The sequence below is a fragment of the Engystomops pustulosus genome, chromosome 4 (genome assembly GCF_040894005.1).
Source record: "Engystomops pustulosus chromosome 4, aEngPut4.maternal, whole genome shotgun sequence".
Taxonomy (NCBI): domain Eukaryota; kingdom Metazoa; phylum Chordata; class Amphibia; order Anura; family Leptodactylidae; genus Engystomops; species Engystomops pustulosus.
In genome coordinates this window covers 89676007-89695330 of record NC_092414.1, presented here as the reverse complement: position 1 = coordinate 89695330, position 19324 = coordinate 89676007, and the positions used below count along the sequence as shown (strand labels likewise).

At 44.0% G+C, this 19324-nt stretch overlaps 1 protein-coding gene and 1 long non-coding RNA gene across 2 annotated transcripts in view; one reads left to right on the top strand and one right to left on the bottom strand.

Annotated features, from left to right (window-relative positions):
- Nucleotides 1-2539: 2539 nt before the first annotated feature.
- The window catches only part of LOC140126806 (uncharacterized), a 36844-nt gene continuing 20059 nt past the window's right edge, over nucleotides 2540-19324 (bottom strand). The window contains exon 3 of the long non-coding RNA XR_011854900.1: nucleotides 2540-2757. This is a non-coding gene — a long non-coding RNA (uncharacterized lncRNA). The remainder of the gene's footprint in view (nucleotides 2758-19324) is intronic.
- Nucleotides 4490-19143, top strand: LYZ (lysozyme). Its single transcript, XM_072150676.1, has 4 exons — nucleotides 4490-4725; nucleotides 15126-15290; nucleotides 16250-16328; nucleotides 18840-19143. Exons 1-4 carry the CDS (start codon nucleotides 4512-4514, stop codon nucleotides 18904-18906), a joined length of 525 nt encoding a protein of 174 aa, XP_072006777.1. The 5' UTR covers nucleotides 4490-4511; the 3' UTR covers nucleotides 18907-19143.

Below are 19324 nucleotides of genomic sequence, written 5' to 3'. Positions count from 1 at the left end.
AATCGTGCAGGGGAATAAGAAGGGGGGAAAAGTGCATGGTGAAAGTGATAAGTGTACAGTGCAGTGAAGGGTTGTGTGTAAAAGGTGCATATATAGGTCCGGAAGGGACCTGTGGTATCAAAATCCGGAAAAATATTAAATATCACATTTCAAGACTACTAATATCATTTTAAGGAATTCCTTCGTGTCTGCGGTATAGACCACATTAAGGGCAACATCAGGTTGGCCAAGGTGGATTTGGACTCTCAAAACATTGAACCCACAAGGCCTTAACGAGACCCTGAGTTCTGCACCATTCCTCTGACTCCCGACCCGGGCTGCACCGAGCTTTTAATCACTTTTTTCTCCTTTTTTATTTTAATACATTTGTTCTGATTGTTTAATCATTGTATTTTCATTTAGTAGGCTCTGCAAAATATTATCCTATGACGATTTGAGTGTTCTGGGGAGGGCTCCCGTCATCCACAGATATGCTATTTATAGCGACTTGACACGATCCTTGAGTAGGAACAACCGCGACACCATCAAATGGACATCTATAAACATCTGATGCGGTAACTTACTGAACTAACCTTCCGGACCAACTGATTGCGATCTCAAGTCTTATACGGAACCCCTTGCATTTAAGCAACAATATGTTGATCATTCGGATCCATATATAAGTAACCTAACAGTTTGCCATTATTTATTACTATACATATATAGGAACTGAAATATTCCATTGTACAACTGGCCGCATATGAACACATGTACTTACCTGTTACTTACCTGTTACACAATCCCCTATCTACTCATGTACACCATTAACTCCCTCACATTAATATGATGTTTCATTCCCAATACAGTTTGGTACAACAATGATTTGTGGAGATTTTTAAATGTGCTTCTTATATTTCTCTGAATTATGATATTAGTAGTCTTGAAATGTGATATTTAATATTTTCCCGGGTTTTGATACCACAGGTTCCTTCCGGACCTATATATGCACCTTTTACACACAACCCTTTTTCACTGCACTGTACACTTATCACTTTCAACATGCACTTTTCCCCCCTTCTTATTCCCCTGCACGATTTTGCACTTTCCTCACCTCCCCTTTTCCTTTCCTTCCCTTTTTCGATGATTTATTTTGAATATGCAAATATGCAAATGAGGGATATAGGAGTAGTTGACTCCATATGAAGTATTACGCAATTGACAGCATTCATTTTGGAAATTCAGTAATAGTGATGCTTTTTTTATTGTCTTTTTTAATATATATGTCCGTTTTTGTGGATGTCATCTCAGACACTCTCTCACTATCCCACTCTCCAGGCAGAATTACCATCCACCTGTCAGTTAAACCACCGTCCAGTTGTGCACGAGTGAGGTGGGGTCCGCCCCCTGATCCGACAACTCTTTCCCCGATCACGTGTCCCTTGGTGACGTCACCGTCACATGATCGGTCACATGCGCGGGGTTGAGCTCGGGGTTGAGCTCCGCTCTGCATGCGCTCGATAGTTCCGTCCGGCTAATTTACATACACACCTCAGGTGGGTGCTCTCCTCTTCTACTGGTTGATGGTTAAGATAAAATCCTGTGCAGCAAGAGCAACCATACCCCTAGACGAAGGCTAGCGTTGAAACACGCGTCGGGGAACCTGGTTGTGGCAGATGGGAGGTACACTATGGCTAAGGGTACGTTTACATTCCATTATTTACATATGCATTGAGCACTTTACATGCCAGTAGGGAAATAGCGTACATTAGGTTGTACGGCTAGCATTCAGCTCACTTTACTGCATTTTTTGCACAACAATCTACCTCGGGAATGTGGCTTATGTATTGCTTTGTGTGATCTACAGTATATTGGAATGTACCCTACCTCTCATTTCCGTCCCACATGTTTTTAGCGCTCCTATGTTATAGTCTTATTGTCCCACATGACTTCTCCTGTTGATCAGTCTATGTATTGTGTTGATTTGTTTTATTAAACATGTAATAAAAGTAGTATATTATTTTCCTAAATTGGCTAAGTGTTTCATTTGTAGGTTGACTGTCTGTGTATGAATTGTTCCTTGTAAGCATATGACAGATAAGCATCTTGGCCGTGCTTGAGCTAAGTGATGGTATATAAAAATTAAAAATTAAAAAACTCAAAACACTCATAATCACTTGGTGAAACCTGCTAGATTTGCCAGAAGTTAGTGGTATAAATGGAAGCCACAATCCAGATGTAAACTGAAGTTTATGAAATGTATTCCTTAACCAGTGCTCTATTCATTTGGACTGTGGATGGACATATACAAATGAAGGTGTAAAATGTTATAAATGACAATGTAATCATGTAGTCCACAGCATCGACTGACTTCATTTTACGCTAGAAAGCAAGCACAAACCTAATGGTCAGACTGGGGTCACATAACATAGTTTTCCATGATAAATGGTTGCTAAACTTATCAATGTTATTAACTTATTAAATTATTAACTGATAAACTAATAGGGGTGTGTTAACATTACATGTTCAAAAATTCTACAGGACACATTATTTAAACTCATAATCTTTATCAGATCAGATCGTCTCTATCAGAACTCCATGTTGCACTCATAAAGGACCACACAAAACTAGAAACAGATTTCCTACACCAACTACACCCTTGAAGCAATAATAATAAAATCTGTAACATGCTTCGTTAAGGAAAGAAGATTCTGTGTGTCTTTTTTTTGCTCTTCCTCCTGCAGTGAGTATGGTATGTGAAAGTCTTCTGAAGTCATCCATCTAAAACAGATAAGAATGAAGATTAACTCCTTCCATTCCTACAGAATTCGCTTGACGATTCAGCTTTCTGATGAGATTACATTATCCATTATCCTACAAAGAGTTACATCATTAGAAACCTTCCTTTACCTCTCAGCTGTAAGTGGAGTACAGGGCAGTAGGCTGATTTTTAATCGACATCCTTGTTCCATATCCAAGCTTTTAAAAATATGCTATCCTGTTTTACCTTTTGTGTGTACCTTGCGTTTTTTGCATGTGGGCCAGGTCTAGACCCAATATAATGATAATGTGACAATATAATATATTGTGACAATAATGAAGTGGGCATGGAGTCCCTGAGAATTGAGAAGTCAGGTCGGCTGCACCAATCTGATCTCTCTGCATTTCATTCAGCATAAGATGTTAAAGCTTTAGGACTGCATCAAACACTGAGCACCAGTGAAGATACGCTGCAAGAAGACTTGATTCAGAGAGTTGTGGATTTGTCAAGGTCCAGCCTGAACCATATAGGGGCACATTTACTAACCCGGTTCGAGGAGTTCACAGAAAGCGCATTGTCCGACGCGATTCACTAAGATCGCGCGCCCGATATCCTGCATGTGTCCCTTCCCCACTCAGATCCAACGGAGTTCACCTTCTTCTGTCTTGCGACACAATTTGAAAGTTAAAACCTGCGCTCAGTCCGAATCAATCGTATCGTCTGACATCACACCCCACGATTTCTGTTGCATGAAAGCCAGCGCAGCCATGCCAAAAACCGGATGCATGCAACACAATCCTAGCGGAAACCCCTGTTAAATACCTGTCAAAGCTGCGCAAATCCCGGAAACAGCGCACAGTTCAACGAAAGTGAGCAGCGCGACCCTTAGTAAATAAGCCCCACGGTGTCACCTTTGTATAGTCCAGTGACATATATTATTTGTACATTCTGGCATTGTGTAATAAAATAAATAAAAAATATGTTTGGGAAAAAAAACCTGCACTGTCTATGACTCCAGGGGCTTCATCAATTACATTGGGCAACTTCAAGAGGTGACTTATTCAAGTGATTAGCAACAAGTAGGTAATCTTAGTTTGGGGGGGTTGATTTCATGTATAAGAATTTTGAGCAGCTAAACCTATATTGCATTCTTCTCTTAATATGCTGTATGTTGCATCAACACCATCCTATCTCCCTCCCCATTTATACAAAACAACACATCATGTATGCTATAACTAGAAGTACATTATTATTGAATTATTAAAAAGGAATTGCTTAAAAAATACTAAAACACTTTTCATTATGGTGTTATCAGAAGCTATTATGGTACCGTATATACTCGAGTATAAGCCGACCCGAGTACAAGCCGAGACCCCTAATTTCAACACAAAAAACTGGGAAAACCTATTGACTCGAGTATAAGCCGAGGGTGGGAAATGCATTGGTTACAGCCTCTCAGTATATAGTCTGCCAGCCCCTGTAGCATACAGCCTGCCCAACCCCTGTAGTAGGAAAAAAATAACACTGTACTCATCTTTCCGACATCCCCCATAGGTCCTCTTCTGTCTCAGACAGAAGAGGACCTATGGGTGACGTCAGAAAGGTGAGTTTTGTCTTTATTTTTTTTAGTTGACTCGAGTATAAGCCAAGTTAGGGTTTTTGAGCACAAATTTTGTGCTGAAAAACTAGGCTTATACTCGAGTATATAAGGTAAATCCCATGTCACACAGATGGGAGGAACAGGATGGACAGCTTATGAAATGGATGAATTTCCATGAAGAGGAAGTTGTGTTTCATGTTATATAAAGGAGGTTTTCTCACCATCACACCATATTCACCAAGCCAAGCTATGAAGAGGCAACTACATATCTTTGGACTTCTCATCATACTTGCTTTTGCAAGTGGAAAAAAGTATGAAAAATGTGAACTTGCAAAAGCCATGAAAATAAAAGGGCTTGATGGCTTCAAAGGTTACAGTCTGCCTAACTGTAAGTATATAGGCGTCCCACAGTTATAGGTTATCATTTCATAACTGTAATTTAAGATCATTTTTTTATTATTGTGTCTGTAATAGCGAGCATTGTTTTAATATAAAGGAAATATGGAAATGGTTGTAGACGCAATTATGAATTAAAAAATCAAACACGAGTCAAGAGGCTCAAACATAATACAATTGCAAGACATGACAAGCTTAAAATCAACTAAAATAGTACCACAGATCTTAACAAGTGCAACGCTGTAACCCTTCTGCCTACAGTCATAATATCCAAAAAATGTAAATGATGAGGGATAAACCATAGTCACAGCACAGCTGGGTAAGCTGGATTGGTATGTAGAGAGCCAAAGGTAAATAAGTAGGTGAAGAATAATCTCTGAGGAATAACTAAAAATCACGTAGTACAATACACATATCCCTGGTGTAGGTATACGGTAATACTTATTCCTGATGGGGTGGACAACCAAACGCTCTGCCTCTGACTGTAACTTCTTTTAATAAAACCTCATTAAAAGAACATGATTTCAGTTAGAAGCACATACTCATAGGATGCTATAGCCAGGCAGAGAGCAGAAAGGGTTAAAACTCACTGCTCACAAGATTAGATGTAAGCCAGTGTTCAGCCTCCATAGACAAACACTGTACAGGCTGGACAAAGTTCAAATACATTGAGAACTTTCAAATACATTCTACTGCTACTATGTTACTAAAGGTTTACTTAAATGCGGAAGAGCCCTAAAAAGCATTGTAATTTCACTTTGTGATAAATTATTACTCATATTGTTATCTTTGGATACCAGTTGTAGTGCGAACACAACATTTACCTCCATCATATGTGTAAAAATTTAAGAACCCATAGATTAACTATGCTTTTGGTGAAGAAAAGAACTAGTTGCACGGCTGCAGTCTGTGTTGATAACTCAGGACACCAACAACACAACGTGCACTAAGTATCCCGGAAAGTGTCAGGATTAGAGATGAGCGAACACTAAAATGCTCGGGTACTCGTTATTCGAGACGAACTTTTCCCGATGCTCGAGTGCTCGTCTCGAATAACGAACCCCATTGAAGTCAATGGGAGACTCGAGCATTTTTCAAGGGGACCAAGGCTCTGCACAGGGAAGCTTGGCCAAACACCTGGGAACCTCAGAAAAGGATGGAAACACCACGGAAATGGACAGGAAACAGCAGGGGCAGCATGCATGGATGCCTCTGAGGCTGCCTAATCGCACCATTATGCCAAAATTATGGGCAACAGCATGGCCATGACAGAGTGACAGAATGAAGGTAGATAGCATCTAAAACATCCAATAATTGACCCTGACACTATAGGGGACGGCATGCAGAGGCAGCGGCAGCAGGCTAGAGAGTGGCATGGCGACATACCCTAATTGGACTCAGGCTTCAAACCAATGGAGGTGAGCAAGAAGCGCTCAAATAATATCGGTACATGATAAAAGTTTGCCAGTATATTTTGTGGATTACACAGCAGGGTGGCTACAAAGTTAACATGGAAGCCATGAAAACAACCCAAAATTCTGCCTGACACAGCTCGTTTGATAAGGGGACCATGTATGCTTACAGTTCATGCCAGTCGCTGCACTGGCTGCCAGTCTCCTTTCGAATACAGTTTAAAATAATAATAACCCTCATCCATAAAGCTCTGTATAATGCTGCACCCCCCTACCTCTCCTCTCTTATCTCAGTCTATCGCCCAACCCGTGCTCTTAGATCCGCCAGTGATCTTAGATTAACCTCTACCCTAGTGCGGACCTCCCACTCGCGTCTCCAAGACTTCTCTAGAGCTGCACCAATTCTATGGAATGCTCTGCCCCGGACTATCAGACTAATACCTAACCTCCAAAGTTTCAAACGTGCTCTTAAAACCCATTTCTTTAGGCAAGCCTATAACACTCATTAACTGCATGAAGTTTTAACTCTTCTACTAACCCGTCCTGTGTCGTCCTCCCATCTGTTATCCAGCAACCAACAGGCACCAGACTTCTCTGCAGTCCCATTCACCCTGGACCTGGTATATAAGATGACGGCTGAGTGGTTCAAGCGACAGCAATTCCATTTATTATATTTTTTTCTATTCCCTAAGAAGAATGGCTTGACCATTAAATATTCTTTTACCTCGTGTTACCCCATCATCTTCATAAACCGTAAGCTCTGGCGAGCAGGGACCTCACTCCTGTTGTTACATACAAATGTTGTGCTCTGTTACATTACATTTGTATTTGTTTCCTATGATTTGTAAAGCGCTACAGAATATGATGACGCTATATAAATAAAGATTATTATTATTATTATTATGGAGGCAGTGAACTAGTAGTAGATTAAAGGTGCTGCAACTATGTTAGTTGGATCTTGGGATGGAGCTGGCGCTCTGCAGCCAGGCAAACTTTCGCCAATCCAAGCTCCTGTCTCTAGGCTACTCCCCAAACAGCACTTCTAAGAACCTTTTGTATAAGATCAAGTGTAGTAGCGTTCTTATAAGTTTAGGATATGGCGGGTGAGGGGAATGTAAACAGATGCGCAAGAAGCGCTGAAATAATATCCCTAAATGGTAAAAGTTTGCAAGTATATTTTGTGGATTACACAGCAGGGTGGCGACAAAGTTAACAACTTTGATGTGGAATGCCCTGTAATAGCTCTTGGGCGGTGTGCCTTTTATCGCCTAGGCTCAGCAGTTTCAGCACCGCCTGCTGTCGCTTAGCGACGGCACTGCTGCTGTGCCTAGAGCTACCGACTGATGGCGCCATGCCCACGGATGGTAATTCGGAGGAGGAGGAGGTGGAGGAGGGGTGGGAGGAGGTATAGTAGGCCTTTGAGACCTGGACCGAGGTAGGCCCCGCAATTCTCTGCGTCGGCAGTATATGACCAGCCCCAGGGTCAGACTCGGTCCCAGCCTGCACCAAGTTAAGTGTAGTAGCGTTCTTATAAGTTTGGGATATGGCGGGTGAGGGGAATGTAAACAGATGCGCAAGAAGCGCATGATGCGCATGGAGCTGGCGCTCCGCTGCCAGGCGAGCTTTCGCCAATCCAAGCCCCTGTCTCTAGGCTACTCCCCAAACAGCACTTCTAAGAACCTTTTGTATAAGATCAAGTGTAGTAGCGTTCTTATAAGTTTAGGATATGCCGGGTGAGGGGAATGTAAACAGATGCGCAAGAAGCGCTGAAATAATATCCCTAAATGGTAAAAGTTTGCCAGTATATTTTGTGGATAACACAGCAGGGTGGCGACAAAGTTAACAACTTTGATGTGGAATCCATGAAAACAACCCAAATTTCTGCCTGACACACCTCGTTTGATAAAGGGACGATTTATGGAGGCAGCTATATGGACGACTTTTGGAGGTAGCAATGGAGACAACGTGTGGAGGCTGCTATGGAGACAATTTAATTTGGATAGTGCCTGTATGTGGCAGTCCCAAACATTTTTCAAACCAGAGGAGCAGGTAGGTGGCCCTCCAGTAAAATGGAATAGATTGAGTGCCTGTATGTGGCAGTCCCAAAAATTTTTCAAACCAGAGGAGCAGGTAGGTGGCCCTCCAGTAAAATGGAATAGATTGAGTGCCTGTATGTGGCAGTCCCAAAAATGTTTCAAACCAGAGGAGCAGGTAGGTGGCCCTGCAGTAAAATGGAATAGATTGAGTGCCTGTATGTGGCAGTCCCAAAAATGTTTCAAACCAGAGGAGCAGGTAGGTGGCCCTGCAGTAAAATGGAATAGATTGAGTGCCTGTATGTGGCAGTCCCAAAAATTTTTCAAACCAGAGGAGCAGGTAGGTGGCCCTCCAGTAAAATGGAATAGATTCAGTGCCTGTATGTGGCAGTCCCAAAAATGTTTCAAACCAGAGGAGCAGGTAGGTGGCCCTGCAGTAAAATGGAATAGATTGAGTGCCTGTATGTGGCAGTCCCAAAAATTTTTCAAACCAGAGGAGCAGGTAGGTGGCCCTCCAGTAAAATGGAATAGATTGAGTGCCTGTATGTGGCAGTCCCAAAAATGTTTCAAACCAGAGGAGCAGGTAGGTGGCCCTGCAGTAAAATGGAATAGATTGAGTGCCTGTATGTGGCAGTCCCAAAAATTTTTCAAACCAGAGGAGCAGGTAGGTGGCCCTCCAGTAAAATGGAATAGATTGAGTGCCTGTATGTGGCAGTCCCAAAAATGTTTCAAACCAGAGGAGCAGGTAGGTGGCCCTGCAGTAAAATGGAATAGATTGAGTGCCTGTATGTGGCAGTCCCAAAAATTTTTCAAACCAGAGGAGCAGGTAGGTGGCCCTCCAGTAAAATGGAATAGATTGAGTGCCTGTATGTGGCAGTCCCAAAAATGTTTCAAACCAGAGGAGCAGGTAGGTGGCCCTGCAGTAAAATGGAATAGATTGAGTGCCTGTATGTGGCACTCACAAAAATTGTTTCAAACAGAGGACCGGGTAGGTGGCCCTCCAGAAAAATTAAATGCATGAAGTACTATAGCAAGAGCCAGTGGGCCCTGTCAAAAAATAGCCATTTTCCTCTGCTTTACTGTACAAAGAGGAGGAGAAGGAGGAAAATTAGGAGGAGGAGGAGTGGATCAATTATTCAGGTTGAGCTTCCTTCACCTGGTGGAGATTGGAAATTCTGAGAAATCCAGCCTTTATTCATTTTAATAAGCGTCAGCCTGTCAGCGCTGTCAGTCGACAGGCGTGTACGCTTATCGGTGATGATGCCACCAGCTGCACTGAAAACCCGCTCGGACAAGACGCTAGCGGCAGGGCAGGCAAGAACCTCCAAGGCGTACAGCGCCAGTTCGTGCCACATGTCCAGCTTTGAAACCCAGTAGTTGTAGGGAGCTGTGTGATCATTTAGGACGATGGTATGGTCAGCTACGTACTCCCTCACCATCTTTCTGTAAAGATCAGCCCTACTCTGCCGAGACTGGGGACAGGTGACAGTGTCTTGCTGGGGTGACATAAAGCTGGCAAAAGCCTTGTAAAGCGTACCCTTGCCAGTGCTGGACAAGCTGCCTGCTCGCCTACTCTCCCTCGCTACTTGTCCCGCAGAACTACGCACTCTGCCGCTAGCGCTGTCAGAAGGGAAATACTGTTTCAGCTTGTGCACCAGGGCCTGCTGGTATTCATGCATTCTCACACTCCTTTCCTCTGCAGGGATGAGAGTGGAAAGATTTTGCTTGTACCGTGGGTCCAGGAGAGTGAACACCCAGTAATCGGTGCTGGAATAAATTCTTTGAACGCGAGGGTCACGGGATAGGCAGCCTAGCATGAAATCTGCCATATGCGCCAGAGTACCAACGCGTAAGAATTCACTCCCCTCACTGGCCTGACTGTCCATTTCCTCCTCCTCCAACTCCTCCAACTCCTCTTCTTCTGCCCATACACGCTGAACAGTAAAGGACTCAACAATGGTCCCCTCTTGTGTCTCGCCAACATTCTCCTCCTCTTCCTCCTCATCCTCCTCCACCTCCACCTCCTCCGATATGCGCTGAGAAACAGACCTGAGGGTGCTTTGGCTATCAACAAGGGAATATTCTTCCCCTGTCTCTTGTGACGAGCGCAAAGCTTCCGACTTCATGCTGACCAGAGAGTTTTTCAACAGGCCAAGCAGCGGGATGGTGAGGCTGATGATGGCGGCATCGCCACTGACCATCTGTGTTGACTCCTCAAAGTTACTCAGCACCTGACAGATATCAGACATCCACGTCCACTCCTCATTGTAGACTTGAGGAAGCTGACTGACCTGACTACCAGTTCTGGTGGAAGTTGACATCTGGCAGTCTACAATCGCTCTGCGCTGCTGGTAAACTCTGGATAACATGGTCAGTGTTGAATTCCACCTCGTGGGCACGTCGCACAACAGTCGGTGAGCGGGCAGTTGGAGGCGGCGCTGCGCTGCCCTGAGAGTGGCAGCATCTGGGCTGGACTTCCTGAAATGCGCACAGATGCGGCGCACCTTCGTGAGCAAATCAGACAGATTGGGGTATGTCTTGAGGAAACGCTGAACTATCAGATTTAACACATGGGCCAGGCATGGCACATGTGTCAGTCTGCCGAGTTGCAGAGCCGCCACCAGGTTACGGCCGTTGTCACACACAACCATTCCCGGCTTGAGGTTCAGCGGTGCCAGCCACAGATCAGTCTGCGCCGTGATGCCCTGTAATAGCTCTTGGGCGGTGTGCCTTTTGTCGCCTAGGCTCAGCAGTTTGAGCACCGCCTGCTGTCGCTTAGCGACGGCACTGCTGCTGTGCCTAGAGCTACCGACTGATGGCGCCGTGCCCACGGATGGTAGTTCGGAGGAGGAGGTGGAGGAGGGGTGGGAGGAGGAGGAGGCATAGTAGGCCTGAAACACCTGGACCGAGGTAGGCCCCGCAATCCTCGGCGTCGGCAGTATATGAGCAGCCCCAGGGTCAGACTCGGTCCCAGCCTCCACCAAGTTAACCCAATGTGCCGTCAGCGATATATAGTGGCCCTGCCCGGCAGCACTCGTCCACGTGTCCGTGGTCAGGTGGACCTTGTCAGAAACGGCGTTGGTCAGGGCACGGATGATGTTGTCTGACACGTGCTGGTGCAGGGCTGGGACGGCACATCGGGAAAAGTAGTGGCGGCTGGGGACCGAATACCGAGGGGCGGCCGCCGCCATGAGGTTGCGAAAGGCCTCGGTCTCTACTAGCCTATAGGGCAGCATCTCCAGGCTAAGCAATCTGGAGATGTGCACATTAAGGGCTTGGGCGTGCGGGTGGGTTGCACTATATTTGCGTTTCCGCTCCAGCGTCTGGGGTATGGACAGCTGAACGCTGGTGGATGCTGTGGAGGATCGTGGAGGCGACGATGGGGTTTTTGTGGCAGGGTCCTGGGCAGGGGGCTGACTAGCAGCTGACACAGGGGAAGGAGCAGTGGTGTGCACGGCCGGAGGTGAACGGGCTTGTTGCCACTGAGTGGGGTGTTTAGCATTCATATGCCTGCGCATACTGGTGGTAGTTAAGCTAGTAGTGGTGGAACCCCTGCTGAGCCTGGTTTGGCAAATGTTGCACACCACAGTCCGTCGGTCATCCGGTGTTTCCTTAAAGAACCTCCAGACTTCTGAAGATCTAGCCCTCGCCGCAAGAGCCCTCGCCACGGGAGCTTCACTAGTTGACACATTTGGCGCTGATGCACCAGCTCTGGCCCTGCCTCTCCGTCTGGCCCCACCACTGCCTCTTCCAACCTGTTCTGGTCGAGGACTCTCCTCCGTCTCAGAAGCACTGTGTTCACCCGGCCTCTCAACCCAGCTTGGGTCTGTCACCTCATCATCCTCCGATCCCTCAGTCTGCTCCCCCCTCGGACTTCCTGCCCTGACAACAACTTCCCCACTGTCTGACAACCGTGTCTCCTCATCGTCGGACACCTCTTTACACACTTCCACTACGTCAAGAAGGTCATCATCACCCACAGACTGTGACTGGTGGAAAACCTGGGCATCGGAAAATTGCTCATCAGCAACCGGACAAGTGGTTTGTGACTGTGGGAAGGGTCCAGAAAACAGTTCCTCAGAGTATGCCGGTTCAAATGCCAAATTTTCCTGGGAGGGGGCAGACTGGGGGGGAGGAGGCTGAGGTGCAGGAGCTGGAGGAGTGGCGATTTCGGTGACATGGGTGGACTGCGTGGAAGACTGACTGGTGGTGGACAAATTGCTTGAAGCATTGTCAGCAATCCACGACATCACCTGTTCGCACTGTTCTGGCCTCAACAGTGCTCTACCACGAGTCCCAGTAACTTCAGACATGAACCTAGGGAGTGTAGCTCTGCGGCGTTCCCCTGCTCCCTCATCAGCAGGTGGTGTCTCACCCCGCCCAGGACCACGGCCTCTGACCCCTGCAGTAGTTGGACGCCCACGTCCCCGCCCTCGTCCTCTACCCCTAGCCCTCGGGTTAAACATTTTTAAAATGAGAGTTATAACTTTATTTTTTTTTTAACTTTTTTTTGTTTTTTTTTGTGTTTTTTGTTTTTTTTTGTGTTTTTTGTTTTTTTTTGTGTTTTTTGTTTTTTTTTTGAGTTTTTAAAACCAAACAATGCTATCCTATTGCTATGGCTATTTTCTAGCCAAGTATCAAAGCACACTACTATGCCAGATGAGATGACACTGAGTTAGTGCCTAATTGAAATCCAACCCCTACTAAATTTTCCCACTTCGGTCTTTGCTATGGATATGTGCGTCACTAAGCGCAGAACACAGCGGTCGCAAGTCTCACTACAAATTGCTCAGAATTGGCTAGTACATGCACTGCAGAAAGTACAGCCACCAGCAGATCAACCAGAAATCAAATATATAGAACGCTACTGTAGGCGTAAGTAAGCTCTTTGTATTCTCCTATGGCTATTTTCTAGCCAAGTATCAAAGCACACTACTATGCCAGATGAGATGACACTGAGTTAGTGCCTAATTGAAATCCAACCCCTACTAAATTTTCCCACTTCGGTCTTTGCTATGGATATGTGCGTCACTAAGCGCAGAACACAGCGGTCGCAAGTCTCACTACAAATTGCTCAGAATTGGCTAGTACATGCACTGCAGAAAGTACAGCCACCAGCAGATCAACCAGAAATCAAATATATAGAACGCTACTGTAGGCGTAAGTAAGCTCTTTGTATTCTCCTATGGCTATTTTCTAGCCAAGTATCAAAGCACACTACTATGCCAGATGAGATGACACTGAGTTAGTGCCTAATTGAAATCCAACCCCTACTAAATTTTCCCACTTCGGTCTTTGCTATGGATATGTGTGCCACTAAGAGCTAAACACAACGGTAGCAAGTCCCCCTGCTAATTCCTCACAAAATGGTACTAGATGCAAATTAAAATAAAAAAAGTAGAACGTTATTGTAGCCCTAAGAAGGGCTGTTGGGTTCTTTGAGAATCACTCCTGCCTAACAGTAAGCTAATAGAACACCCTAACGCTTTCCCTGACCAGCAGCAGCTCTCTCCCTAGCGGCATCCAGACACAGAATGATCCGAGCAGCGCGGGCAGCGGCTAGTCTATCCCAGGGTCACCTGATCTGGCCAGCCAACCACTGCTATCGACGTGTAAGGGTACCACGTCATGCTGGGTGGAGTGCAGAGTCTCCTGGCTTGTGATTGGCTCTGTTTCTGGCCGCCAAAAAGCAAAACGGCGGGAGCTGCCATTTTCTCGAGCGGGCGAAGTATTCGTCCGAGCAACGAGCAGTTTCGAGTACCCTAATGCTCGACCGAGCATCAAGCTCGGACGAGCATGTTCGCTCATCTCTAGTCAGGATCACAGTGATCTCTCTCTATAGAACAGGAGATTCAGCATCACACAGAAATATATCTTTGAAAGCTGTATACAAATGACCTGTATACAGGGCAGCGGAGAGTCATGCTATCATGTCCATTGAAGGTACATCTTTTTCCAGCTCCCAGATGTCCCCATAGAGAATATTGTACACATTGCCAAAGAGCGATTTCTCAAGGGTGGGGGAAACCACTCCTCACTGGCCACTCCCATGGGACTAGGGGCACAGCTCTACATAGAGAAAGGTAAACTTTGATCTAACATCTTTTTTTTGGAAAAAGACAGTTTTACTATAAGAACTCTTTGGCAATGTGTACACTATTTTTTATGGGGACATAGGGGATGCAAAAAAAAGGTTCCCTTTAGGATAGCTTATCATGATGTACTTGCATTAAGGGGAATTTTTAATGTTATCTTTCTTGCAGAATGTTGCAGGGCAAAATGTGTCAGAAAAATAAGTAGTGGAACAGCGAGAAAAGGGATCAGGGTCCCAACCAGAGTGAAGACTTCAACAAACCCGCTCAAGGGAATGTATAGGTAGTCTCCATAAAACACACAGGGAAGCAGCAGGACATTTTTGTGATACAGTCACTGTCCTACATAACAGGATGTTGACAACTTGTGGGCCTAAAGCCTTGTGTCGTTATAAACACAGAGGACAGTGGCTTGTTTGATACCTTCCAGAAAAAGAGACACAAACAACAACCCCTAACCGTGGGGTTCTCACTTGGGTGTATGCCAAATGACCGTGAAAGGAGTTCACGAGTCCAGGGTCCACAGTTATGGACTTCACAAAGGAAAATGCTTGCAGAAGCTGCCACTAGCCAACAAATCCCAGGGGCTTGGTAGAGAAATATATGAAAGAGGAATAAATAGGCAAAAATATGTGGTGCTAACATCTATGGCTAAAGAGTGGTATCAAACTAATTGATTCAATTCCATTAAAAAAAATTAGGAATTTATTGAAATAAAGTCCTCTATTACAGATAAAAGGTATAAAAGATGAGACCTGAAGACTAGATTATAATCTTTGTCAATGTTGTCCTTGATATTTAAGGTAATACTAGTATCAAAATTCTGCTTCTGAAACAACTGTAAAATCTTTACAGGGGTTTGTACAGCGTTCTACGAGAGCTCCTTTAACACAGGCAGCAAAAACTTTAACAGGGGAGACAACAGTACTGACTATGGCATCCTACAGATAAACAGCCGATGGTGGTGTAATGATTTTAAGACCCCTAGAGCTAAAAATGCTTGCAAAATCAACTGCCAAGGTAAGGAATGAGACTTCTTTTTTATCATGTAAATAATTATATATAATACAAGGAATGACCGCGCAGTAGCAATTTTTGTAACATAAATGATGTGGCAGATTTTAGATGAGATCATATATTCCATAATACATGCGCTTTGTACATGTTACAGCAAAGTTTATGTAAATTATAACCACAACACCAAAATACATTTATATGATAATAGTGTAAATATACACTGTACAGGCAGTCCCCGGGTTACGTACAAGATAGGGTCTGTAGGTTTGTTCTTAAGTTGAATTTGTATGTAAGTCGGAATTGTATATTTTATAATTGTAGCTCCAGACAATTTTTTTTTTTTTGCCCAAGTGACAATTGGAGTTAAACATTTTTTTATGTAATTGGACCAAGGATTATCAATAAAGCTTCATTACAGACACCTTACAGCTGATCATTGCAGTCTGGGACTATAGTAAAGCCTCCAGAGAGCTTCACCAGAGGTCACAGTGGGCAGAGGGGTCCGTCTGTAACTATGAGTCGTCTGTAAGTCGGGTGTCCTTAAGTAGGGGACCGCCTGTATATGGAAAAATATTTTTTTTATTCCCCCCACCTACCAAAATGAGAGGGGGGTTGTATCTGCATTAGTGAAAACTACTAAACTATGAAGAATGCAAGCGATATAATGGACATCTACACTGCTATTCCCCAGGAATACTACTTCCAGTGCACTTCTGATTTAAGTAAACTTGTTTAAGGGTTAGGTACACTTGAAATGATTAAAAGAAAATTTAGCATTTTTACTCAATTACGATATACAGCATTTTTATACATTTTACTTACAATATTATAATACTAAGAAAGTATAAGGGTAGCTAATAATTTGTAGATAAAGAAAAAGAAATTGAAAAAAAAAAATTGAAAAGCTTTTACCTAAGTTATAATGTAATTTGCAAATTGTAATTTATGTTACTGTTTAACAGAATTGCTTTCTGACGATATAACTGAATCTGTGAAATGTGCAAAGCGTGTTGTAAGTGATCCCAACGGTATGAATGCCTGGTGAGTACAAGATGTTTAACACTTTTTCTTAAAGGAAATCTACCATCAAGATCAAGGATGATAAACCAGGGACACTTACTCACAGATCCATGTACCTACAAATTATGCTAATAAGCCAGGAGGGCTCCTGGCGAAGTTGCCAGAGCCCCTTCATGCTGCAGCTTCACAGGTTTTTACATTGTGCAGAAGCACTTCCCCCTCCCACTGTGTGTTGAAACTTCCTCTGGGGTTGTTAGATTTCATTAAGTAAATGGAGGGGGAAAGTGCTCACGCAGAAGAGGGAAAGGGGGAGACAGCGAAGCTGCAAAATGTAAGGTCTCTGGTAACACCCACCTTTTGTTTCCCAATCCCCCCTGCTCCATCAGCACTTCCCCCTCCCTTTGCCTGCTGTAAAATCACAGCAGCAGAGAAAGTTTCAACACTACACATGGGGTGGAGTGCTCTGCACACTGTGGCAGCCTGTAAAGCTGCAGTACAGAGAGGCTCTGGTAAAAACCCCATCAGCTCTTCTGACTCATATTATAATTATAAAAGCTCTGCTAATTAACACTCAGCAAAGGATATATCTGTCATTGAGCTGATGGCGGTTCAGCTTAGCGCCAGAGATGAACCAGCATCAGTAAGCTTAGGGTGACAGCCGTAACTAACAGCTGACACCCCAGTGTAGCAGCCACGGTAAGAATTGAGCTCTGATTGCAGCAGTTAACCTTTTAAATGTCATGGTCATCGTGATTGCCCCATGCAACACTTTCAGGGGGTGATTATCAATGGCAACCAAGGGGTCTGATCATAGTCATTGCCTCTAAGATTCTGCCACATAGGCACAATCAGTATTTTCAGATGATGGGGCGCTCATTAGTTGGAAAAAAAGGGAGAAAATATGTTTTTAAATAAAAAAATCAATAAATTACATTTTATATTTAAAACTTACATTTAAAGGAAAAAATATGATTTTTACCATTACAGTTTATCTCGTTACATAAAAAATGCAATAAAAAGTGATCAGAAAACATATGTACTCCAGAATTGTACAACGTGCCCTGCAAAAAGTAAACCCTCAACCAGCTTCGTAAACAAAAAAATTGAAAGTACCTATTGGAACGCAGAAGAATTGCAAAAGCTATAGATTTTTTCCCCACCTTAGGTTTTATTCAGCAAAATTGTAAAATGAAATGAAAAAATATAGAGATATTGGGGCACATTTACTTACCCGGTCCAGTCGCGATCCAGCGGCGGGTTCTCCGACGCTGATTCGGGTTCTGCCGGGATTCACTAAGGTCCGTGCGCCGATATTCACCAGGTGTCGCTGCTGCGCCGAGGTCCGCTGGAGTTCACCTGCTTTTTTCTGGTGCAATCACTGAGGGAGCTCGGCTGCGTGTGACAGCTGAGCTCCCACACTAAGAACTTGAGGGCGCATTCAGCCCGTGAACCCTCTCCTCACACCCTTGATGACCGGTGAGAGTAAGGGTGGTTTCACATTTGTGTTTTTTTCACATTTGTGTGATTTCTCACTGAACCCATTTTGGCTTATGGACACATACAGATTGGTTTTCTCTACCTGGCTTCAGTGATTTTGCACTGATGCCTTACTGAACCAGTCTTTTCAATGGGCTTTTTCACACTTCAGTTTCTTTCACTGATCAGTGATTAGTTTAGAATCTGTTCTTTTTGATGTGAAAAACCAACAATGTGAAACCACCTTTGGCCGCAGCCACACGTTCGTCTAGGCGTCCGTTCATAACGCGGCGCTAGCGCACAGGGGGCAGTCCTCTGCCCAAACGCACATGTGTTTCCAGGGAAACACATGCGATCGGCTTATAAATCACATGCCTTTCCCTGGAAACGCATGTGCGTTCGGGCCGAGGACCGCCCCCTGTGCACTAGCGTCGCCTACCGGAACGTGTGACCGCGGCCCTAATGTTGTATAAGCTTGGCCATTACTCAGGTCAGTTAAATGGAAAGATGCAGGTGGTGCACAGCTTCCTGTAATGTAGGGCATGTATGCAATGGATCTTAGTAGCCATAGAAATAGTACCTGAACAGCTTGTTCTAGCTGCACCAAATAATATTGGGGTAATGTGGTAGTAGAATGGCCTTTAATCAAATTTTATAATATGAACATGTCAAAGCTGCTTATATTAATTATGACTTTCTCCATGGGAACCGGGTGGTTGGTCCTGCACTATGTATTATGAACGCACTAATATGTAATATCTAAGACTCTATGCTTGGTTACATTTTCACTCTTATATAATGTACTGTTTCAAGCTGTTAATAGAGTTGGTCTTTATGTATGGGTTTGGTATGTCACCACCACGCTGTAGTGCGGTCACTTCATGCAAGGGTTACCCATTTACATTAACTGTTGTTGGGTCCAGCGTGTCCTATTGCCATTATGATGTATACTGTCATTATTGACAACATTTTTTAACCTTGCTTCTTGAAATGTATGCATATGCTCTTCAACTAAATAAACCGTATTGAATATAATAATGACTTTCTCTTCTACAGGGTTGCTTGGAGAAACCATTGCAAGGGCAGAGATCTGTCAGAGTGGATAAGAGGTTGCAAGCTTTAAACTGAAGATTTATTCCAGCCTTTTCTTTCTCAGTATATTTTATAATCCATAACTGTATCTTATACAGCAGTACCATGAGTATATTAATCAAAAAATCTAATCTAGTCATTGCAACCAATCACAGCTCAGTTTTCATTTTATAAACGGTTGATTTGTTTTTTCGTGTTTCACTTGTAATATCCTAAGATAACAACTATTGTATGGAAGTTGCACTCCGGAAATCTAAAAGATTAAACAATCCAACCAACTTGGAAGATTATTATTCTATATGATAATCAGTATTCCTGGCATTCACAATAGGTGGGAAACCCATAGATGGGAACACATGGTGCAAACACACTACTGAATTTTCATCTGGGAAGTTTAAAGGGAATCTGTCACCAACTTGTATAGCACTAAACTACTATCCCACCGGGCA